The 25,810-nt window shown below is 40.5% G+C and overlaps 1 protein-coding gene across 3 annotated transcripts in view; it reads right to left on the reverse strand.

Moving 5' to 3' along the window:
• The window catches only part of PIGF (phosphatidylinositol glycan anchor biosynthesis class F), a 46,395-nt gene that overhangs the window by 15,205 nt on the left and 5,380 nt on the right, over positions 1 to 25,810 (reverse strand). For all 3 annotated transcript variants that reach the window (XM_039529165.1, XM_039529168.1, XM_039529167.1), the window contains exons 4-5: positions 25,357 to 25,473; positions 2,641 to 2,749 (exon numbers count right to left, since the gene is read on the reverse strand). In XM_039529165.1, coding sequence (XP_039385099.1) covers positions 2,641 to 2,749; positions 25,357 to 25,473 — 226 coding nt within the window. The remainder of the gene's footprint in view (positions 1 to 2,640; positions 2,750 to 25,356; positions 25,474 to 25,810) is intronic.

Genomic DNA, 25,810 nt, shown 5'->3' on the forward strand with positions numbered 1-25,810 from the left:
ATCCCCCACTGGTTTTAGTTCCTTGTGTAATACGGTATTAATAAAGTATTTTTCAAGTAAACAACAATTTTCATCCCACAGAAGACCAAAGTACATTATTAGGGTCAGATTCTCTGTTGCACTCCACCTTGCAAACTTAGCAAAGAGTCCTGTGGCACCTTATAGACTAACAGATGTTTTGGAGGATGAGCTTTCGTGGGTGAATACCCACTTCGTTGGATGCAAACTTAGTTATACCAGTGCTGATTTGGTAGCAATATGCACTCTTTGCATGGGTGTAAACAACATAAAGATCAGGGAAATGCAAAAATCTGTCCCTATACATACAACATGCAAACACAGTGAAATGCAGTTTTCTCTGGGGTGGGGAGCTGTATCCACATCGATTGGTGCCCATTGCAACATATATGGCAATTTCCTGCAATATCTTTGGGAGAGCTAACTGAATTAAGTTTAAATAGCTTTGGAGTCCATAGTATAATAAATGCCGAGTTTTTATACTGTTGTGGGATTGTATGTAACTTCTGTAGAAGGGAGACGTGGTCAATGTAAACCCTGGGAAGTGTTATGAATTTCAAAAGATTATTTTAAACAATGTACCAGACAAGAACAAACTTTTAGGACAAAAAGTTAAACAGCATTTCCCAGGAAATCTCTAGGCAAATGTGCATGCTAATGTACCCCCTCCAGTAATGCAAGAACTCAGCCTTTTGAAGCTTTGCCCTGAGGAGGGGACCGTTGTCTGCTGATCATCTGTTATATGAGAACAAGCTCAAAGGCCCAAACTGCATAAAGGAAAGAATGAATGATTCACAGAGGTGCTTATTCTGAGCTAACAGTTGCTATGAACTCGTAACCACAGAAAAACACCTTAGTGGAGTTTGAAGGATTGATCACGTGCCAGAACCCTTGCTAGAGTTGGGGGTGATCTCTGGTAAGTTTAGCAGCCTGCATGTAGGTTCTTTTGTTGTTTTCAATATGTTTTCTCTGTAATACTTTCACCTTAAGAGTATATGTGCTTGCTTAGAAAGGACTATGTGGTAACTTTCAGCTGTGGGCAATTCTGCTGCTTATAGCCTCTGAAGAGAAAGTGAAGCAGGCCTGCTTAGGCACTCTGTATTGCTGGGAAACTCACAGTTGTAGGCAGGGAACTATGCAGCCTGGAAAAACCCTGGTCAGGAGGATGAGAGACACACGGGTCTCTAGGCTGGGATGCATTCTGACCTAGGGCACTGGGACATGACTTTTAGAAAATGAAAGGGGAATGTTAATTAACATCAAAGCAGGGAAAGCAAAATCCCCATACTTACTCCTGCAAAGTGCCAAGCATTCTCAACCTCCACTAAAGTCAGCAGGAGATGAGGATGCCATGCACAAGGCACACTTTACAGGATCGAGCCCATTGATTTTAAGGTCTCATCAAAGAAACCATGTAATTGATACACTAAATGATGCTACCAAGCACCTACCCTCAAGAGGAGGGAAGGGTGAACATGCTCCAAGGTTTAGAATATGTAGTTGCAAGGAGTCAAGTCAAACTTTATTCTTAAGCTACTAAACCACTCATCTGCTAATCTGATTTCTTGGGATATTTAAGACATTTTAATAAAGATGTAATTATACTGATCTAAAGAAAGACTTCTGACACAAAGGTAACCTGCTCAGCTGCTGCTGGGAAAAAAATCCTCCAATATGAGTATAAATCATCAGGCTTCATGAGGATGAGAGACACTTGACTGCTGGCTGCGCTACAAGTTTCTGGAAGAGGAGACTTCTGAACTTCATCTGATCAATAGCATTATAGGGTTGGCAAATACTGATGGATTTATTGTAAACAGTTAGCACCTCACTAGGATGGAATGCAGCAGTGTTTTTTTTCTAATTACACCAATAGCTATTACTAAGAATCATATCAGAGCATTTACATATTTAGGTAACAGCTAGAGAGATCATTTCCGCATGTCAATTAAAGTCAAATGGAACAGTGCAGACTGCTGAATTTACAGATTTTTCTGCAGTGCCAGCTTCCCATTTTTTATTGTGCAACAAAGTAGCTGCTACTTGCCAGTGTTTCCTTTGAAATCATAAGGTAAATTTTCAGCAGAGGTATTTGGACACACAACCTCCACAAATCAATATTAAGCCAATAGCAATTTTAAATGCATTTCGGTAAGTGCTTTAATGGAAGGTGCAGGGAAGCTGAAACACTTGGAAAGCAACTCTCTTCCCCTCCCCATAAACAATAAAAGCTGTGCTTTCTATCCACAAACTGAACATGGATACATTCCCTGCCATACGTCATGTCGCTCTTCTCTTCCTGCTTGTGTAGCTCCTCAATATCAAACTCTGAATACTAGCTTTCAGTGTTATTTTCTTCAAGCATCTACTGATAATATCAGCACATGCACACAAAATACTTCAAAACCGACTGAAAGAGGCAGTAAAAACGCTGCATGATACATGTATACTGGAAAAGAGATATTTATTATACACTTTTTAAATGGGATTTGGCTACATTACATAAGCAGCTTCATGCTAGCACCTCTAATATACTTTTACTGTCTCCCTGCTTTTTGTTCAGCTCTCACACTGCAACAAACAAATGTGCATACACTTATAATAAAAGGTATGAAGACTAACCTGCCAAGGCCGATCCCAATCCAGAGGAATAGGAAATGCTCCAAACCATGCTCCCACTATGCTACACATCGTGGTAATCTGTAGACTGTTATCCCAGATGGACATAGCTCTGAAAGATTAGCACATATTACAAGATTTTAACAGCACAAAAGTCATCCTTTCACACCTTTAGACTCACCAATCTGATCTCTGCCACGCTCTGCAAGTTAAACAGCAGATATTAAAAAAAAACAAACCACAATTGACATTTTATATATAATATACAGATTTATTGGGTGGGGGTGGTTATAGGGGTATATGTCTACCACACCCCACTCACTGTAGCAACCTTTCCCCCACCCCTTGCATTTTCCATTTTTTTCAAGGGCGTTTGTTAGTAAGGAGCATGTATCACTTTCCCCTTTCCCTGCCTTAACCACACACCATAGATAGAGGGGCAGAATGCAATATCTCCATACCACTTCCAGGCCCTGACAACATGAGAATTACATTTCAGGCACCAAATCTGGGATCCAGCATGCAAAACTAGCTTAAGATTTGTACACTGTACTTAAAAATATAAAAACTGCTATAATGTTATGACTACGAATTCTACTACTGCTACTGCCTACATTCAACTCCAATCCCTCTGGAAATATGACAGACAAAAACATTCAACCCACTATCCGATTTTACTGAACATTACACCTTTAGTCTTCTGATGGAGGCATAACATGATGAAATGTAGAAGTTATTTAATAAAACTTTATGGACCTAAAGCAAGTTTTATTTTTGCCACAGGATACTTAATTATTCCTTGTGGCAATAACAAACAGGTTACTTGGATTTTTGCCTTCAGACTGAAGAATATCATTATAGGTAGGCTGAAGATGTGGAACAAAGATCTGTATTAGGTTTTGGCTAGGATTCACATTTTGGATTTGAAGCTGATGAAGCTAAAAATCCTGTGTATTGTTAGTTGAAATATCTCAATATCTTGAGCCAAATCCAAACCAGAACTGTGGTAGACCCTAGACCAGCTGATGCTATAGTATGCCCAATATTCTCTGTCTATGCTGAGTCCCCAGTTGTGTTTAACACTGTGTTAGTTACCACAACTCCCCAGGGTTCTAATATGATGTACTTTTCCAGTGCACATAGGTCTAAGGATCTCCTTCGCAGCCTCATATATTTCAGCCTTTTGTTAACATATTAAAGATAGATACCTCCTCTGCAGTTGTCATCACTGAATTTAGGAAAGGACAGTTGCATTTGAAAGCTGAGATGAAAAAGCCTCCATGTGTTAAAAATTAATGTTATTTTAACCTTTTGAGCCTGTGACCCGTAAGGTTAGCCATGACCAGCTGACACAATGTTAAACACAACAGTCCCTGTGTGCACGGTTTCACACCATGTTAATTACCATGACTCCTCAGGGTTGTAGGCTAACATGATAAAATTTCCCAGTGTAGAAAAGCCATTAGGGAGTTTATTTTTAACCCAAACTCAGCCAGGAGAACAAAGAAGTGGACCAGATTTTGTATGGAGTCTATAAGAGAATACACAAGGGACTTTTCACAACAGCAACCTTTCCCCCTTGTAAGTGTAGGTCTTTCTAGCATGCAACTTTCAATCACACTGGAGGATTCAGGCTACTACCATTGTATCACATCAATGGTCATGCTAATAGGGAGGGGAAATCCAGTTAGCCAGTTCTGCCTCCAGTTATAATAGCCGCAAGAACTGGTCTCTCACAGGTTTAAGGTAAGAACTAGATGGAGGTATTTCTAGGCAAAGGACATTTTCTATCATAGAATCACAGAAGTGTAGGACTGGAAGGGACCTCAGCAGGTCATCTAGTCCAATCCTCTGCCCTCAAGTCAGGAGTAAGTAATAACCAGACCATTCCTGACAGCAGGGGCGGCTCTAGGAGCAGTGGGACCAGCGAACCCTCCGCAGCTGCGGGAGGTCCATCCGAGTCGCGGGACCAGCGAACTGTCCGCAGTCATGCCTGCGGGAGGTCCGCTGGACCCGCGGCTCCGGTGGACCTCCCGCAGGCATGACTGCGGAAGGTCCGCCGGACCCGCCTGCCGGCAAAATGCCGCCCAAGCGCGCGCTTGGCGCGCTGGGGTCTGGAGCCGGCCCTGCCTGACAGGTGTTTGTCTAACCCGTTCTTAAAAACCTCCAACGATGGATTTCAACAACCTGCTGTCCCTAGGCAATTTGTTCCAGTGCTTAATTATCTTGACAGTTAGGAAGCTTTTCCTAATGTCCAACCTAAACCTCCCTTGCTGCAATTTAAGCCCATTGCTTCTAGTTCTATCCTCAGAGGTTAAGTAAAACAAATTTTCAATGGCCTCCTCGTAACAATCTTTTATGTACTTGAAAACTGTTACCATGTCCCCCCTCAGTCTTCTTCTCTAGACTAAACAAACAATTTTTTTTTCAATCTTTCCTCATAGGTCATGTTTTTAAGACCTTTAATCATTTTTGTTGCGCGCTTCTGGATTTCCTCTAATTTATCCACATTTTTCATGAAATGTGACACCCATAACTGGACACAATACTACAGTTAAAGCCTTATCCATGCAGAGTGGAGTGCAAGAATTACTTCTCGTACCTAGCTTACAACATTGCTGCTAATACATCCCAGAATGATGTTTCTTTTCTTTTTTTTTTACGACAGTGTTACACTGTTGACTCGTATTTAATTTGAGATCCAGTATAACCCCCAGATCCCTTTCCGCAGTTCTCCTTCGTAGGCAACCATTTCCCATTTTGTGTGTGTGCAATTGATTGTTCCTTCCTAAGTGGAGTACTTTGCATTTGTGTTTATGGAATTTCAGCCTATTTACTTCAGACCATTTCTCCAGTTTGTCCAGATCATTTTGAATTTTAATCCTATCCTCCAAAGCATTTGCAACCCTCCCAGCTTGGTGGTATCTGCAAACTTTATAAGTGTACTCTCTATGCCTGTAGTCCCCAAACTTTTCAGAGTTTCACCCCCCCCTTACTCCTGTCCGTGCCCCCCACCCAGCTGGGGCCATGGACAGCGGTAAGGGGGGGGCCAAGGCTGGTGCAACAGCTGGGGGTAGGAGCAGAGCCCCGGCCAGGGGCCGAGGGTGGCAGCCAGGGCCCTGGAGCTGGCAACCGGGGCCGGGGCTAGGGCCAGGGCCAGGAGAAGAACTGGGTGGTGTTCCCTCCCTGCCTGCCTCCCGGGGGGTGGCTGGCCTGGGCCTTGGCCACACATCCCAAAAATACCTCCATGCTCCCCTAGGAGGGCACATCCCACAGTTTGGGGACCTCTGCTCTACACCATTATCTAAATCATTGATGAAGATATTGAGCAGAAAATGACCCAGGATCAATCCTTGCGGGACTCCACTTGATATGCCTTTCCAGCTTGACTGTGAACCACTGGTAATAACTCCCTGGGAACAGTTTTCCAATCAGTTATGCACCCATCTTACAGCAGCTCCACCTAGGTTATATTTCCTTAGGCTATTTCTACACTGCAGCCTATGTCAGCAAAAATGTATGTTGCTCTGGGGTGTGAATATTCCACCCCCGAAGGACATAAGTTACCTCATCTTAAACACTCATGTGCACAGCCAATCACAGTGGTGTTTTCTGTATGCCGACAGGAGAGGTCACTCCCATCGGCATTGAGCATCTTCACCAGATGTGCTGCATGAATGCAGCTGTATTGGTACAGCTGCACCACTGTACATATAGGCATGACCTTAATTTGTTTATGAGAAGATCATGCAAGACAGTATCAAATGCCTTACTAAAGTCAAGATATACCACATCTACCACTTCCCCCCCATCAACAAGGCTTGTTAGTCTATCAAAGAAAGCTATTGGGTTGGATTGACATGATTTGCTCTTGACAAATCCATGTAGACTGTTACTTATCACCTTATTATCTTCTGGGTGTTTGCAAACTGATGGCTTGATTATTTGCTCCATTATCTTTCCGGGTACTGAAGTTAAGATGACTGGTATGTAGTTCCCCAGGTTGTCCTTACACCCCTTTTTATAGATTGGCACTATATTTGCCCTCTTCCAGTCCTCTGTAATCTCTTCCATTTTCCATGAGTTTTCGAAGATAATTCTAATGGCTCATATCTCCTCTGTCAGCTCCTAGGATCTATTTCATCAGGCACTGCCAACCTGAAAACATCTAACTTGTCTAGCTAATTTTTAATTTGTTCTTTCCCTATTTTAGCTTCAAATCCTATGGAGTTCACTATGTTAGACGTTCAATCAGTACAACCTTTTTGGTGAAAAAAAAGCATTTAGCACTTCCGCCATTTCCATTTTTCTGTTGTTGTCTTTCTTCCCTCATTGAGTAATGGGCCTGCCCTGTCTTTGGTCTTCCCCTTCCTTCTAACGTATTTGTAGAATGTTTTCTTATTACCTTTTATGTCTCTAGATAGGCTAAAACACAAAATGAGATTAAACTTTCTAATTTTGTCCCTACATACTCGTGGTGTTGTTTTTTAATTTTCATCCTTTGTAATTTGATCTAGTTATAGGATTCTTTTTTGAGTTTCAGATAATTGAAGATCTCCTAGTTAAGCCAGGGTAGCCTCTTGCCATAATTCCTATCTTTCCTACACAGTGGGATAGTTTGTTCTTGTGCCCTTATTAATGTCTCTTGGAAAAAATGCCAACTCTCTCAAACTGTTTTTCCCCTTAGGCTTTGCTTCCAATGGGATCTTGCCTACCAACTCCCTAAGTTTGCTAAAGTCTGCCTTCTTGAAATCAATTGTCTTTATTCTGCTGTTTCCCCTCCCACCATTCCTTAGATTCATGAATTCTATCATTTCATGATCACTTTTACCAAGCTGCCTTCCACTTTCAAACAGTGCCTTCCTATTTGTCAAATTCAAATCTAGAACAATCTCTCCCCTAGTTGCTTTCTCCACCTTATTAAATAAAAAAAATCTCCAATGCATTCCAAGAACTTGTTGGATAATATGTGCCTCGCTGTATTATTTTTCTCAACAGATGTCTGGGTAGTTGAAGTCCCCCATCACCTCCAAGTTCTGTGCTTTTGATGATTTTGTTAGTTGTGTAAAAAGATGTATCAACCCCCTTTGATACAGTTGGGACTGTATGAACCCACTTCTTTCACTGATTGTTCACTGCTGCCATACCTGTGAAAGCACCCATTTCAGGTCTCTTGAAATAAAAGCCCTTGTTTTTTCCTGGGCAGTCTCCAAATTAAAAAGGAAAAAATCTTAGCATCTTCTTCATAAAACGGGAAAAGACTAGATAATCCTGGGGAGAATCACCTTTCTCCACCTTCCCAATGGAAAAATACTTTACTTCAGAGGAATCTCATTTTTTTAATTTAAGTAATAGTCCTGTTTCTCAGCCATACCTCCACCATCCCAGGCAAGTTTTCATCATGTGCCGAATCAGTTTTGGCGGTGGAAGTGTCAATGCTACTAATGTATGCATGTACACTGGTTGAGCTGAAACCATCAGTGTTCAGGTAGTCTAAAACTGCATAAGGGATTCCAGAGCATAGATCTGATAATGACTCTCAAAAACTCCATGATAACAAGGGCTCCAACAAATGTCCATGTTAGGACATTGCTTTGGAGCATTAAGATCAGTGAAGAGACCATCACATATTAAGGAAACAAACTTCTGAAGAGATAGCATCACACCTATTAATGCAGTGTGTTTTGCTGCATCTGAGGATCCATTATGTAGCTTATCTGTGACAGCATGTCTGGGAAAGGAATGGCCAGAAACCACAGGCAGCTGTCCGTATGAGCTGACAGCAGAGTCAGCTGCAAAATGAGGAGTTGTCTGGTTCCCTTTTGGCACTGGCAGAAGATGATGCCTTTGTGGTGATAACTAGGAAAATAGGCTGTGTCTGAAAACTTGCTAGCCAACAAATTTTTTTAACATGACTTTGCACCTACTGTAGACACAGTTTAACACCTTGACAAATGTGGTCACTGGTCATGGTTGATCCTAAGAGGATGATCTATTTTCCTTGTCTACATGTACCCTCTGATGAGCCATGTTGAACATCACTGGTTGGGTTACTTGCTCAAGGGAGAAAACCTCACCACAGTCTGGTAACAGTCGCATTAGGTCTAGCAGGACACTTTACACAGAACTGGATATAAAGCTATACATTCTCCTCTGTGGTACTTGCATGATTGTAGGTAGCACTGGGGCAGGGTTCTGACACCCAGTATGGGGTCTTATCTTGGTTCCTTTTAAACCAAAGCTTCTGAGGCTTTCCAGGCTGGCTTCATGGCAATCTTAACAGACCAATCGGAGAAGGCCAGGGAGACTTTGAGGAGTACACTCTAGGACCCAGTGGCACACACGTTACATTTGTGAACATATATCATGTGCTGGCCAGTCATGGTCCCTTCTGGGGCATAAAGCACAGTAGTCATGTCAGTAGATGGAGGACCAATGCCAATAACCAAAATTTCCAAGGCAGCATGAAAAGAGACACAGAAGTGACCACAAGTGCTCCAGCATGATTGCCCAAGGACTCTGTCCAGAGGTATGCACGGCAAGTGAGCCCAAAGGCCTAGGTATGCTGATGATGCAAATGACAGAGGGAACAGATGAAAGAGGCAAAAATCCCCAAGGTGTGTTAACAATGCCACTGAATGTCCATAAATTAATTGAGAAGGGGTGAAGGGCGCATATAAACCTCTCAAGTATAAACATCAGGAATAACCCCAAACTCTACCAGCTAATCAATTAAAAAAAATGTTGGGTTTTGGTTGCTGATATGTTCATTTTTTCACAGAACACACCAGTGAGACAAAAGGATGGCTTTAATCAGCCATTGTGGTCCCATATGAGCTCCTTCACCAGAGAATGGAACTGATCACTAGAGGCAACTTAAGTACCTCAGTAAGCAGCATGCCCCTCTGGGTAGCACAGCTTAGACTTTTTACTTTAGGTAGTTCCCGCCATGCCTGTGCTCTGGCACACCCTCTATTGGGTTTCTATCTGAAGAATCTTTCACATTCCATTGCAATTTTCCGTTAGCATTCTGCAGTTCTCATCTGCCATATACATTTCCTAATGGACCTCAACAAGACACAAAAAGGATCACAGCTAAGTAATTCAATAGAAAAAAAAAGATTAGTATTTTTAATATTCTAGAATTTTAGTCTAATCAAGGTTCTTATGTAATTGCTATAATAATACTGCCTCAATAGGCTTCCCAGTGAGGAAACATCAGGGGCTCTCGCTTTCAGGAACTGGAGCCAGATGGGTCTAGAATGAGCTCTGCTGGAATTAATTTTTGTTTACTTCTTACTTGCTGAATTTTTATTAAAAAGTTCTTTGATTTCTTTCTGTCCCATTGAGAAAATAGTTACTTAGGAAAACATGCCCAAACCAAAAAGACTGAAGTGACAAATTATTGTAATTCAATCAACCTACGCCAACAAAGACAAAGGACTTGGTACCATTACTTCATGTACCTCAGCATATGGGACATGTGAATGATCTCACTTTTCACAAGTTGCAGTATATCAACAAGGCTAACAATAATAAAAGGCTGGATATTTCACAAAACACTATTCCCTTAACAGACCACAATTTTGAGACTTATCTGGGGATAAGAAGATTTTGCTGCTCATAGCATCATTGAGGGCTCTGATCTCCTATTGTTACTAATTAGTTCATATGCAAGAGCACAATCCCCCATACAGTAATGCTTCATAAAAAATACACAAACATTAACAAACCCTGAAAGGGCTCCTAGGACTGCAATATAATTGGACTGGATATTTTCCTCAGATTACTTTAGCTTGGAATATGGTTTAGTTTGGCAAAGTTAAAGTAGGCTAACTACTGCAGTGATTATGGTTTGTTTGTTTTTTCTTTTAATTTGTGTAAGAAATCACATGTAAAGCTGCAACAACGTATTCTGCTCTGTTGGGGATTAATTTTATGACTGAAATGGAATTTTAAATTAAAAAAAAATTGCCATGTGACTATCCCAAAGCAAACTTCCATTAATTAAAGAATACCATGACAAGGTGAATGGATCCTGCACATTGCCAGTCAAACCAAGGGCTGAAGCCAGCCTGAGGCACCTAGAGGTCCCACAGCTGTCTCTTATTAGGACTGCCAACATTCCCTTAAGAAACACCTGCTGGTTTATTAGGGCTAACTGCCAGATACCTGAAGCCCTTAGAGGATGGATATAGAAACCTAGACAGGAGCAGATAGGGAAAGATGGTGTAAAGCCATGCTTGATCACTGGTTTTGCCCCTTAATGAAGGCCCACAATAGCCTCTAACCTGTAGGAAACTTAGTTCTTTCAATTATATTTGGACATAGGCTGAAGGATACATTTGTTGCACGGGAAGGAATAAAACAAGTTTCAGAATCTCCTTTTCTTCACAACCAGCTGCAACCGTGACTGGACCTTCACACATATAATGACCTGTGGTCCTAGGTTCACTTAATTAGGATTCAGACGGTTTGGAATTTGGCTCCAAAATTCTGAAGTTAGTCTTTTAACACAACTGTCTGAGGCACTGTGAGCCTACTGAATAGCACCAAGACTTACCACTTGGGAAGACAGAATATTAAAAAGACAGCAAGAATTTTGCTTAACTTATACAGATCTCAGCACGTGAAGCAATTTTTAAGGATTCATGGTCTGTTGTTTCCTATCATACAAACAGATTGTTTCTACAAAAAATATGTTCAGATTTGTCTTAGCAGGCCTGGGGTGGGACTTCATACTATTGATACCTATTAGGGAATGATATATTCAGAAAGAAAAGCCTGTAAGTATATTTGTGGCAAAAACAGATTCAAAAAGTTATTGTCATCAAAAGGCAGACAAGAGTCTGGATAGCTGAAACAACTGAATGAGAGTCTAGCAGATGTTTCTAGAAGTATGATTCTGTGATGTCAGAACACTTGCTATAGCAAAAGTTACAGTGTTAATGGTTTTCAACTATAAATCTTTTTCCTTTATAATCTTCTGCTTTCACATACAATTCTCTGATCCATTCACCTTTCAGGCTGAATGTTTCTTGCCCATTCTCTAACACAAGGGGGTTTATTTTTTTTTCCTCCTTTCTTAAAGAGTAAAAGGTTTTTTTGTAAATTTATGGGACTGTGTTTTTGAGGGACTGTGTTCTTGTAAAAGAACAAACCTAACTACACTTCTTTGGACAAGGATGGAGTACAAAAGTCTGCAACTCTGCTTAGACACGGTGTTGTAAATACTAGTGGTTTTGTAAGGTTTGAAAAATTCTTTCAGTTAATTAAACCTGAAAAGTGTTTACTGAGTGCATATACTGAAAATGTTTCTTATATTTACATCTGTGGACTCAAATGAGTCATGTCTGCAAGTTCAACTACGTAAGTGAGCATTTGGTTGTTAATTTATAAAACAGTGCGTATTACACATCTGTGGGTGCATAGAAACAAAGAAAAACTAGCTGGTAGTCTAATATTAACAGACACAACCATGTATACAAGCCTTCAGAAAAACACACCGCATAACCTCCTGCTCAGGAGAAAAGGTGGCCATCATAGCATGCCCTGAAAGCCAATAACTTGGGTTATGTCAGACCCACATGGGGAAAAATTACAAAATGTAGGCTCCTTCTCTGCAAGAGATTATCAAATATTGTCTATCTTGTTTTCAGGTTTTATATTGATGCCCATCAGCACAGTCTCTAAATACCATGTAAACCAGAGCACACAAGTGATCTTGGCGGTCACGAAAGTGATTAAGGTGTTTTCTCAGGCAGTTAGGACTCACACTATTCAAGGCCTTATTGAGCAATATTCATATTTTTATTGTACCTAGAAGCAAACAGGGAGACAATACAGTCGTTTGAGAAGAGTTGTAACGTGCTGCCCGCATCTAATCCACTAAACAGACTTGCTGCCATGTTCTGAACCAGATGTAGCAGCTGAGTGTTCTTCAACTGTAACTTTAAGAACACATTCTAATCAAGTCACCAATGCATACATAACTGTGATCAGATCAACAGCAGATAGACTATAAGCAGTGTGACAAAGTTCCTCCTCTACCTTGGTGGGTCCTGCGCTTATTGGCAGATTTGCTCACCTCAGTGATCTTCCCCTCTGGTGGAACCCACAGTCTGGGTCAACTCCTCCTGTGTCTGATCAGTAGTTGGGAGGTTTGGGGGGAACCCAGGCCCGCCCTCTACTCCGGGTTCCAGCCCAGGGCCCTGTGGATTGCAGCTGTCTATAGCGCCTCCTGTAACAGCTGCATGACAGCTACAACTCCCTGGGCTACTTCCACATGGCCTCCTCCATACACCTTCTTTATCCTCACCACAGGACTTTCCTCCTGGTGTCTGATAATGCTTGTACTCCTTAGTCCTCCAGCAGCACACCCTCTCACTCTCAGCTCCTTGTGCCTCTTGCTCCCAGCTCCTCACACGCCCCCCACAAACTGGAGTGAGCTCCTTTTTAAACCCAGGTGCCCTGATTAGCCTGCCTTGACTGGCTGCAGGTGATCTAATCAGCCTGTCTGCCTTAATTGGTTCTAGCAGGTTCCTGATTACTCTAGTGCAGTCCCTGCTCTGGTCACTCAGGGAACAGAAAACTACTCATCCAGTGACCAGTATATTTGCCCTCTACCAGACTCCTGTACCCCACTGGTCTGGATCTGTCACACCTGTCACAATTATCATCTAAAACCTGCATAGGAGATTATGCTGTGGCCAACCCAGTTTGCAAGAGCAATCTGGACATATTCCTAAATTATGAGTCTCCTTGACAAAGGTTGAAGAAACCTCCTCACATCATAAGGGCAAACACTCTCCTGGGTAGATGCTTTTCTTCTCTACCAAAAATATCCTCTGCCTTATCAGTATTGCTTCGGGGAACTGACAAAGACAAATAGCTATAGAGTCTTCCCTACCCCGCCTCTAGCATCTCTGTAGGTACCAAGGGCAAAATCTAATCCATATATTCCACATGCTAAACAACGCTGGATTCGCTCTTCGTTTAACTTAAAGAAAATCAAATACAGTTAAATACAAAAGATCTGTTTTCAATAGTATGACTTCCTAGTTGAAATAACAGATTTTCAGAAATGAAAAAAGACTAAGGTTCAAAATTCATGTTAATGCTTCATGCTGCACATATGTTCTATCTATCATCACTAGTTTGTCTTAAGTGTGTACATCCTGTTTGTTTACCCCATGCAACAAACGATAGGCAACACTAATTTTGCATTTCTTGACATTTTGTGGAACATCTTACATTGCATTTACATAATAGTTTGCATTTAACAGAATTATATTAGCACTTTCTTGACATGCATTTGCACAGGGAGTCACCTAGCAATAATGATTAGTCAGAGTGTCCCTGGACTGCCAGCTCATTTTCATATATAGTCTCTTCGTTTTTTGGTTTATTGGTATTTGATTTTCTTAAAATCTTTATAAGGATTTTCTTGTTCAAATGAGAAAGCATTGCCAAATCTAGTCAGGATGTACCAAGGATGAGGTAGCTCAAGGGTTGGAGGAAAGGCAGACATAGTAGGATTGCTGTAATTTGGTGGAAGGAGCTACACCAGGGGTCGACAACCTTTCAGAAGTGCTGTGCCAAGTCTTCATTTATTTACTCTAATTTAAGGTTTCACATGCCAGTAATACATTTTAACGTTTTTAGAAGGTCTCTTTCTATAAGTCTATAATATATAACTAAACTATTGTTGTATGTAAAGTAAATAAGATTTTAAAAATGTTTAAGAAGCTTCATTTAAAATTAAATTAAAATACAGAGCACCCCGGACCGGTGGCCAGGACCCGGGCAGTGTAAGTGCCACTGAAAATCAGCTTGCATGCCGCATTCGGCACACGTGCCATAGGTTGCCTATCCCTGAGCTACACTGTTTATTTATCCACTGAAATTTGACTTCCATTTCAAGACAGTATTTTGCTTTAGACATCCTGTATTACCTGACCACACTGAAAAAGCTATTTTTTGAGAAATTATTATTGAATGAGCACCTCCCACACTTTTAGCCAGAAATATTTTTCCTAATGGCAGCTTATTGCACAACTCAATGTTTATGAACAGTTTTCCTATGCTAAAATAAGTTATTTTTGGCTCAGGAATAATACTCTAAATGAGGAGTTTACCATTTGGGTAGTGTTAGGTTTGATGACTGTATACAGTGATAGATTCTGAAACGATCCTCTCTTGAAGGTAATTCTTTAAGATGTGGTATGGGTAAGGTGAAAGTTCTTCTCCTACTTCCCAAGGATATAAAAAATGACACTTGGTGAATGTACGAAAGAAGCCAAGATAAAAGATAACAATAATGCTCTCTACAAGCATTAGTCAAAAAAATTAAGATTCTTTTTCTTTAAGGAATGATTTTGTCAAGGTTGACAGATCACAGACTGCATCACAAATGCTCCTGTGCTGTGTCTAGGTTACATGACATACTTTGACTAACTTCCGCCCTCATTTCAAAGAATCTAGACTCTTTGGCCCCAATCCTGCAAACACTTAAAAATTCACATAAACTTTACTGATGTGATTGATTTCAATGGGACTACTCATATGCAAAAAGCTAAGCATGCGTTTAAGTGTTCGTCAGATCAATATAATATAGACTATAATATATTTAAAATACAAGCCTGACATTTGTTGAAGAGGAGAGAAACTCTTATTTTTTCCAACATTAACGATGTCCCTTTTAATTTAGGAATGCACAATATTATGCTTATTAGCCTTCTTTTTTAGTGTTAAGATTAAGATAATTGTAGCTAGCACAAAGAATCAGAATTGTAGGACTGGAAGGGACCTGAAGAGGTCATCTAGTCCCGTCCTCTGCACTCATGGCAGGACTAAGTATTATCTAGACCATCCATGACAGGTGTTTGTCCAACCTGCTCTTAAAAATCTCCATCATGGAGATTTCACAACTACCCTGAGCAATTTATTCCAGGGCTTAACCACTCTGATAATTAGGAAGTTTTTCCTAACGTCCAACCTAAACCACCCTTGCTGCAATTTAAGCCCATTTCTCTAGTTTGTCCAGATCATTTAGAATTTTAAATCCTATCCTCCAAAGCACTTGCAACCCCTCCCAGCTTGACATCATCCGCAAACTTTATAAGTGTACTCTCTGTGCCATTATCCAAATCACAGAAGATATAGAACAGAACCAAACCCAGAAGACATGTATGATAAGAGACTAAATCACTTAAAAAAAAAATACACTGTGCCAAATGCAATTGTGGTGTAAGCAGAAAGAGATCCAGTGGAAAGGCACCCACTTGTGCCAGGGCTGAGTTTTCTCCCATTGTGACACTTCTTTGCAAAGATAAAAGTTAATATTCTATCTGCATTCATAATCATTTTAATAAATCACAGGCAAATTACCTGTACATGTGAAGTATTCACATTTAAAGCTGAACATAGCCAAATTTTAGTAGTAGTTTCTCATTAGACAACTTTAGATATAAACACACTTCATTATTTATTTCCTAAAACACATGTACAGTGCGCTTTAGTTTGTTTTCATTTACTAAATAGTAACAATTGTGTGATGCTGCACTCCATATGTTTTATGGAAATATGCTTATGAGTGTGAATATGATATAACAGGAATATGCTTTATGCAAAAGGTCTCTTGTAAGGTATCATAACAAAGGTTATAACCTACTGAATGTATTCCTCCTATTTGTATTTATGTATCATTCTTGTATCTGAAGCTAGAAATATGAAGTATAACTGAGGTCCTACTGTAATTATGCAAAGTGTGGGCCATTAATGGTGGCTTAGAATCTTGAGGGCTCCCATTGACTAGGACAACTGGTTGTAAATGGTTTATTTACCTGCAAACATTCTTGTGCACCTGTGGGCCAACCCAGGAAGAATGGAGACTAGGAGTCTTACAGTGACACGTGACCATGCCACAGGATACTGGAATCCCTCTTAATCCTTGTACTTTTCCATTGCTGAGGGGGTGGGGGAGGTTGGAGACAAGCACAGACAAAAAGATTCCTGCCTTGTGCCAAAGCTATAAACGGGGGTGGAGCAGGACAAATGGTGTGGCCTGTCATAAGAAAACCCCTGCTTACCACCTGAGATGTCTGCTGGAACTAACAAGGACTGTACCAGGAGAAAAGGATTGGGCCCAGACTAGGAAGGAGTCTAGTCTGTGAAAAAGCCTATTGGAACATCTCTGGGGGTGAGATATTACCTGTAATCAGTTTCTTAATGTATTGGGCTTGGACGTATGTGTTTTTGCTTTATTTTGCTTGGTGACTTACTTTATTCTGTCTGTTATTGTTTGAAACCACTTAAATCCTACTTTTTATACTTAATAAAATCACTTTTGTTTACTAGTAAACCCAGAGTAAGTGATTAATACCTGGGGGACCAAACAGCTGTGCATCTCTCTCTATCAATGATACAGAGGGTGAACAATACGAATTTACCCTGTATAAGCTTTATACTGAGCAAAACAAATTTATTTGGGGTTTGGATCCCATTGGGGCCTGGGTGCTGGAGACGGGTAACCTGCTGAGCTGTTTTTAGTTAAAGTCTGCAGCTTTGAGGGTGTGGCCCAGACCCTGGGTCTGGGTTGTAGCAGGCTAGCGTGTCTGGCTCAACAAGGCAGGGTTCTGGAAGTCCCAAGCTGGCAGGGAAAATGGGCTCAGAGGTAATTTCAGCACATAAGGTGACAGTCCCAAGGGGATCTCTGTGACCAAACCTGTCACAAATTGTAGAACTAAAAGATGTTTAAATGGTCGTTTGGAACCTAAACAGCTATTTCAGTTAAAAAAACGTGAATAAGCTACTTCACTGTCAAGAATAGTAATTAAAATCAAGTTATAAATCCTCTGCATGCTTTTGTACATACACTCAAAATTATATTACATACCAAAAGTCCATATTAAAAGAAAATTAAGGTTACCAAGTAAAGCATTCAAATGTTAAGAAATGCCAGAATTAAGATTACTTGTGCAACCTTAATTTGGCCCTCTTGTGCATAAGCATTATGATACAATCTTTAATTACATGATCATGGATTTTTTCCACAAGATTCCTGCCTCATTCAGTACACAGGATAGATGGCACTCGTAGAATGAATTAAGGTTATGTAGTGAATGAGATTGTTTGTAGGATCCTTGCCTCATTTTCTGCAGAAGTGGGGAAGCAGGTAGAGAACTGCAGTAAGAGGGAAGATGATCTTCTGCTTAAGGCAGGGGAACACCCCAAAGGGACCTCAGTTCTATCCCTGACTCTGTGACGTAGTTACTATGTGATGCTCAGCAAGTCACTTAAAACTAAAATTGACAGGTGGACAGTAAGTGCATGTCCCCCAATTTCTGGTTGCCCAACATGAGACACCAGGGGCATAACTTGCTGAAGTGCTGAGCACTTGCAAATGCAGCTGAAGTCAACGGGAGTTATGTATGCTCAGCACCTCTGGCTGTAAAGCAGTGTGGTCTGAAGGAATGAGGACAAGGTTGGAAATCAGGAGATCTTGAGTTCCAATTCTGGCTCTGCAACTCCATTATCTTGAAGTGGAAACAAATTCATTAATGTCTGTGAGACACTCAGATATCAGGGTGATGAGTGCTTTAGAAAAGACCACAAGGAATAAATAATTCTGTATTCATTGCAGGCTTTGGATGGTGTGCAGTAAGGCAGGCAGGGGCCAAAAACTGAATAAAGATTTTGAATAGCAGCCTCATTCCCTTTGGATCATCTATCCTATGCACTGAATGAGTAGTCAGGGTCCTGGGGAGGACATAGTATACAATCACACAGTGCAATCTCCATCCTTAGAGGTTTTTAAGGCCCGGCTTGACAAAGCCCTGGCTGGGATGATTTAGTTGGGGTTGGTCCGGCTTTGAGCAGAGGGTTGGACTAGATGACCTCCTGAGGTCTCTTTCAACCCTAATCTTCTATGATACAGACAAAGGGAGAGTTAAGGTTGCATAGGCAATCTGCAGTCTGGCATTTCCTAACTTTTTTCAATGTTTGACTCTACTGCCTAAATAATGTATTTTAACAAGATTTCTGTATGCAATTTCCTCATTTTAAAAGGAAAAATAAATATAAATTCTATTATGTGCAACAGTAACAACCTCACATCATTAGTAGGGTTCAATTCCTGAACCTGCAGCACAGCTGAGCTAGAGACTAACTAACTACATCAGCTGGCAGCATAAGAAAGCTCCAGTGGCCCACTTCCCACCCAGCATGATAATCGCTATGTGCTGGAGTCTAGGGCAATTTGACCCTGTTCTCTCACCCAGAAGGTGGGGTGAGCTTTTTCCTCATGTAGTGCCCCCAGAGAGGGATGGGCCACTGTGGCCATGTGCTAGGTGGGTCAGGAGTAGGGGCTAACAGGATGAGTCTGGCCCAGGCCTCTCCCCACAATTCTGGGTGAGGCTGTCTGCTCCCATGGTGTGCTGATGCACTTTTTGTAGGCAAGGGGTCCAACCTTAGAGTAGAATATTCATGTACAATTCCAGTTTTGGCATGCTCTAATGTAGCACTTCTGCATAAAGGACACTTTAAAGTCTCAAGAACATATGACACCATATAACTGAATAATTAAGTTACATCTTACAGGAAACTAAGTACGTCTGTTTTCAGAATCAACACCAAATAAAAATCAATCAATTTCTCTCAATTCATTTTCTATAGTACAGTATCAGATGTTAACAATGCAACTAATACCAACTAGGGAGTTTCAACACAATCATTCAGACTAGTGACTTGAAACAAAGACTCAAACAGGAGCAGTAAAAATCAGCAATTGCTAGCTGATTTCTAAAGTCTTTTACTCAGGCTCCTATTTTAGCCAACAATTACTAAAAAGCCTTTTAAAATAGCAGTTTCCCACCTCCTTTAATGCCGATGATCTTTTTACAGTTTTTCTTTTCCACTATCAGCTCGTGACAGCATATGATAGCATGTGATTAGCTTAGTGACACTATTCGCAATACTAGCTGTCACACTACACACAGAGTCCAGAAGCAACTGGCTTAGGCAATACATTCTTTAGATGCAGAATTAGAGAAAACTGGAGCTCAGATTAGGGTTTACTTAAAATTTGGCACAGGATGTCATGAAGTAAAATACAGTAACTTATTTACATATCTCAAAGAGATCCCATGCATATGTATACTATAAATATTGTGCTAACACTAAAGCGTTCCAACTCTTAAAGTATCAATTTATGTTCAATTTTAAATCAAATACTAGAAGGCTAACCTAACAAAAGTTGTTTTTCCACAATTTTAAACTGCAGATTTGATACTTACAATCCAATGTCACATTTTTATTTGAGAACATTATGTCTACAATTCTTCTCTGTGCACTACACAATGGAAAATTCTGCATAATGGAAAATTCTGAAGCAATTTTTGATTATTTTATAATACACAAATCTGATCTATGTAGCTTCAAAAATTATGTAAGTCATTACAAAAGGGCAAACATTCTTTTAAAAGGAGAGACACATTAAATTAAAAACTGATGTTGTAATAACTTAATTCACAAGTGATGTTGTAAAGCGGTGAATGCCTCTGCAAGCAATACTAATGGGAACTGAGGATGCTAAGCATTCAAAGAAACATTACAAATCTTGCAGGATCAGGTTCAACTATGTAAGAAGTAAGGGATTGACTCATCTGTAACTATACCAATAGGAAATAAAGGGTTACATGTGATAAGTAGTCCACTTGAAAAGCCCTTTCTGCCCTATAGTGGGGCATATTGAACATGATGTTACAATAGTTATGTGAAAAGATATTCACATCTGAATCTTTATTTTAGGAGACACTAAAATAGTGGAAAGATTTCACAAAGATCCAAAGTGAATAATTTGGCAATATGAATGCATAACACAACCCTAACCCTTTTCAGGCTAGATATTTGTATTCATTAAGCTAGACTTTAATAGCTTTCTAATTTCAAGCTTTTTTTTTGTCATTGCAATAGAATATTAATTATAGCATTTTCATTACAAACACATGCACCTTCTACACAGCTTGGTTTATTGATTTTTAAAAAAACCTCATAGGTGGATAAGGGTTATAAAAATAAGATCACATAGTTATTGAGCCTGATTCAATGAACTTAATGAAAAGATTACCTCTCCCGGTTCTAAAATACATTCCTACTATGTACAAAATTCTCTCCCTTTCCCCTCCCCCACAACTCAACATACTAAAACTTTTTAAGGCAAAAGTGTCCCCTGTCCTTCCCCACTCCATTCTCCCTCACCATCGAATCACCCACTCCTCACTCCACATGGTAAACCCAGTAAATCAACCTGGGAACACACTGCACCCACAATCAGCCTCTCCCTCAGCTCATGTCCCCTGACTTCCACCTCACTCCTGCGAGCATGGCTCCAGTTAATAAATTAAAAACTAAGCAATTAATTTCTGGAAAGGAAAACCATTGAGATACTAGATGACTACAAGATTACTACAGTAGTTCTTTGTAATGGATTTGCACCCAGTAGATAATGAGTCAAATCAGCTGCATTATGTTGAATGAAACATTTATTTTAATTTAAAATGTTGTGACACTGAAAGAGAGATATGAAGAGAGTGTGGTCTGTCCAAGTGGAAATGCCAAGACAAGACAAGCCTGCCTCCTAAAGCATAGTACAGCCATACAATATGTTCAAAACAACATTAAAAAGCTAAACTGAATCCTAGAAAAGAATGGAACTGAGTTAAAGCTGAAATCTAACCTAGCAGAACAAACGAAATCATTGTGGAATGTGTGTCACGAACTCACCTACCGTTTGGCGAGCTAAAACCTCCCAGCACAATGGGGAGGATTGACAACATTTTAGTACTTATAGTCTTACTTTATTTTGACTAAAAATACTCAATATCTTTTATTAAATCTTTCAGAGGTTTAATATCTGTTTCCCTATCTACTCTTTAGAGTGAAAGAAGAAAATGCCCTATGCAACTGACCTGAACAGGATGATTAATGACTACCAAAGCCCACACACAGCTTATATGCTAATATAAAGGTCATTACATGTAACTATTACACACAGTATGCTTAATTTTGATCTTCTCTACACTGGTATAAATCAGACGTAACTCCACTTAAGTCAATAGTGATTCACTTAAATGTAAAAACAAGTGTGATCAGACTTTAGCTGGATAGACCTACAGTATGATGTACATAATAAAAAATCTGTGTGTAAAGAATTACTACTATCACATTTGCAGTTTTTAAACTTCAACGTCTCCATCTTCTAATTCAAGTTATTGGTTATCTGGGAGTGGGTTGGCGGATTATGTGACTTTAAACAATCAAAAAGGACTCTGTCCTCAATACCAGCAAATGTAATGATCTACAGTATTTCATTATGCAACAAAGCTGATTTTATTTTCATAATTAGTTTAAATAATGACACCAGAACATTAAAACAGATTTATTTGAAAATTGGAAAAAGATTATTTATAGGCAAAGATCATGTGCATCAAATTTCTGTCTAAGGTCAACTACATTTATGTACAGTTAAATTATAATATCTTGGGTGAAGGTGGTGAGAAGTGTCATTTTAAAGTTCTGTAACTTCAACACTTATCAAGTGAGGAAATGTAAAAGATTATCCCACAGAATTCAGTCCTGGGTCTCTTCTATAAAGGGTGATGATCATGCAACCTGTTCAATGATTTTGCACTGTGGACTAGTGCCCACTTAGAATCAAACTATTTTAAAGATGTGTGAAACTAGATTTTGAACCCTGGACACCAGAAACGAAAAGCTAACTCACTAATCAACTGTACCACACAGATGCTTCATAAGGGAAACAATGACAACCCTAAATTATGGATGTGATAAGTTTTACTCTAAGAATAATGACCTTGTACATTCACTCAGAAAGCCTTATCTTCTTTATAAGAGACTCCAGGACATGTTGCTTATTGCAATCATATATCAGAGGGGTAGCCGTGTTAGTCTGTATCCACAAAAACAACAAGGAGTCCAGTGGCACCTTGAAGACTAACAGGTTTATTTGGGCATAAGCTTTCGTGGGTAAAAAAAACCACTTCTTCAGATGCATAGAGTGAAAATTACAGATACAGGCATAAATATATATTGGCACATGAAGAGAAGGGAGCTACCTTACAAGTGGAGAACCAATGTGGAAGGCCAATTCAATAAAGGTGGATGTGGTCCATTCCCAATAATTGAGGAGGAAGAGTCAACACCAAGAGAGGGAAAATTGCTTTTGTAGTGAGCCAGCCACTCCCAGTCCCTAGTCAAGCCCAAATGATGGTGTTAAGTTTGCAAATGAATTGTAGCTTTGCAGTGTCTCTTTGAAGTCTGTTTCAGAAGTTTCTTTTGTTGAAGAATAGCTACTTTTAAATCTGTTACTGAATGCCCAGGGAGATTGAAGTGTTCTCCTGCTGGATTTTGTATGTTACTGCTCCTGATATCTGACTTGTGTCCATTTATCCTTTTACGTAGAGACTGTCCAGTTTGGCCAATGTACATGGGAGAGAAGCATTGCCAGCACATCACATTAGTAGATGTGCAGGTGAATGAGCCTCTGATGGTGTGGTTGGGTCCTATGATGGTGTTGCTAGAGTAGATATGGGGACAGAGAAGGCAACAGGGTTTGTCACAGGGATTGGTTCCTGGGTTAGTGTTTCTGTGGTGTGTAGTTGCTGGTGAGTATTTGCTTCAGATTGAGGGATTGTCTGTAAGCGAGGATTGGCCTGCCTCCCAAGGCCTGTGAGGGTGGGAAATTGTTTTCCAGGATAGGTTGTAGATCGTTGATGATGTGCTGCAGAGATTTTAGCTGGGGGCTGTACGTGATGGCCTATGGTGTTGGAGCAAATGCAGTTGTATCTTAGCGCTTGGCCATAAACAATGGATCATGTGATGTGTCCTGGATGGAAGCTGGAGGCATATAGGTAAGTATATCGGTCAGTAGGTTTCCGGTATAGGGTGGTGTTTATGTGACCATCACTTATTTGCACTGTAGTGTCCAGGAAGTGGATCTCTTATGTGGACTGTTTCAGGCTGAGGTTGATGATAGGGTGGAAATTGTTGAAATCCAGGTGGAATTCTTCAAGGGCCTCCTTCCCATGGGTCCATATGATGAAGATGTCATCAATGTAACACATATAGAGGAGGGGCACTAGAGGATGAGAGCTGAGGAAGCGCTGTTCTAAGTCAGCCATAAAAATGTTGGCATACTGTGGGGCCATGCGGGTACCCATAGCAGTGCTGCTGACTTGAAGGTATAAGTTGTCCCCAAATCTGAAATAGTTGTGGGTGAGGACAAAGTCACAAAGCTCAGCCACCAGGTGTGCTCTGGCCTCATCAGGGATACTGTTCCTGACAGCCTGTAGTCCATCCTCGTGTGGAATATTGGTGTAAAGAGCTTCTACATCCATGGTGGCCATGATGGTGTTTTCAGGAAGATCACCAATGCATTGTAGTTTCCTCAGGAAGTCAGTGGTGTCTCAAAGATAGCTAGGAGTGCTGGTAGTGTAGGGTCTGAGGAGAAAGTCCAAATAGCCAAAGTCCAAATTGATTATAATGTCAGAGTTGTTTCTGAGGCTGTGGATGGCGTTGCGTTCTGTACAGCTGAGGTTATGAGGAAAGTGATGCTGTTTGTTCACAATTTCAGCCTGTGTACATCTGCAAAAGCATTCTATGTAGAAGTCCAGTCTATCATTTCGACCATCAGGAGGAGTCCACACAGAATTATTCTTCCTGTAGTGCTGGTAGGAGGGTTCCTGTAGGTCAGTGCTCTGTTCCGTGGTGTGCTGAAAATATTCCTTGAATCGGAGATGGCAAAAGTAGGCTTCCAGATCACCGCAGAATTGTATCATGTTCGTGGGGGTGGTGGGGCAGAGAGTCCCCGAGATAAGACAGACTCCTCTGCCAGGCTAAGTGTGTGGTTGGATAGATTAACAATATTGTTGGATGAGTTAAGGGAACCACTGTTGTAGCTCCCTGTGGAATGTAGGAGTTTAGATAGTTTACTGTCCTTTCTTTTTCCTCTGTAGAGAAGTAAAGTGTGCGTTGTAAATGGCTTGTCTTGATTTTGTAAAGTCCAGTCACGTGGAAGTTTGTGTGGAAGTTGGTTTTGCTCCAATCCCTCAGACAGAGACAAACACCCACAAGAGCTCTATCAAGCATTCTTAAAACTACAATACCCACCTGGGGAAGGGAGGAAACAGATTGACAGAGTGAGATGGGTACCCAGAAGTCACCTACTACAGGACAGGCCCAACAACGATCTCCCACCCCGACAGGACTTGGGAGGCAGGCCAATCCTCGCTTACAGACAATCCCCCAACCTGAAGCAAATACTCACCAGCAACTACACACCACACTACAGAAACACTAACCCAGGAACCAATCTCTGTAACAAACCCCGTCGCCTTCTCTATCCCCATATCTACTCTACCGACTCCATCATAGGACCCAACCACACCAGCCACACCATCAGAGGCTCATTCACCTGCACATTGGTTCTCCACTTGTAAGGTAACTCTTCTCTTCATGTGCCAATATATATTTATGCCTGAATCTGTAATTTTCACTCCATGCATTTGAAGAAGTAGGTTTTTTACCCACGAAAGCTTATGCCCAAATAAACCTGTTAGTTTTCAAGGTGCCACTGGACTCCTCGTTGTTTTTATTGCAATCATATCTGTTTATACTGCAAGGAGGAAAAAGAAAACTTACCCATTTTTACTGAATACCCTTATCCATGCTTGGATGTTTGGTCCCAGCATACACAAGCAGTGTAAAGTAGTAAACGTAGATAGGAGTACTGCAAACAGAAATGTCTCAAGCACTGACCTATAAAGGAGAGACACAACAAAATTAACTAAAAAAGATTAGTTAAATGAGTAAAGTTTAAAAAAAATGCCAGCTCCATTAGAAAATGTGCACACTAAAACTAATCTAGCAAGAGAAGTTTCTTCTGTTCAGCCTTTAGGAATAAAGGGAAAGGAATACAATATTCCCAGTTAGCTCCATATCCACTAAACAAACTAAAAAATGTAGTAAATCATCTTAAATATTTGGGTCCTGTAGAACTTTAACAGACACACTGGTAATTTGTATGGATAATCACCTCTGAACTAAAGTATCCACTGATTTTTTTACTTTCCCAAACCTTTCCTCTTTCTAGTTT

The sequence above is a fragment of the Mauremys reevesii genome, linkage group 3 (assembly GCF_016161935.1).
Source record: "Mauremys reevesii isolate NIE-2019 linkage group 3, ASM1616193v1, whole genome shotgun sequence".
Classification (NCBI taxonomy): domain Eukaryota; kingdom Metazoa; phylum Chordata; order Testudines; family Geoemydidae; genus Mauremys; species Mauremys reevesii.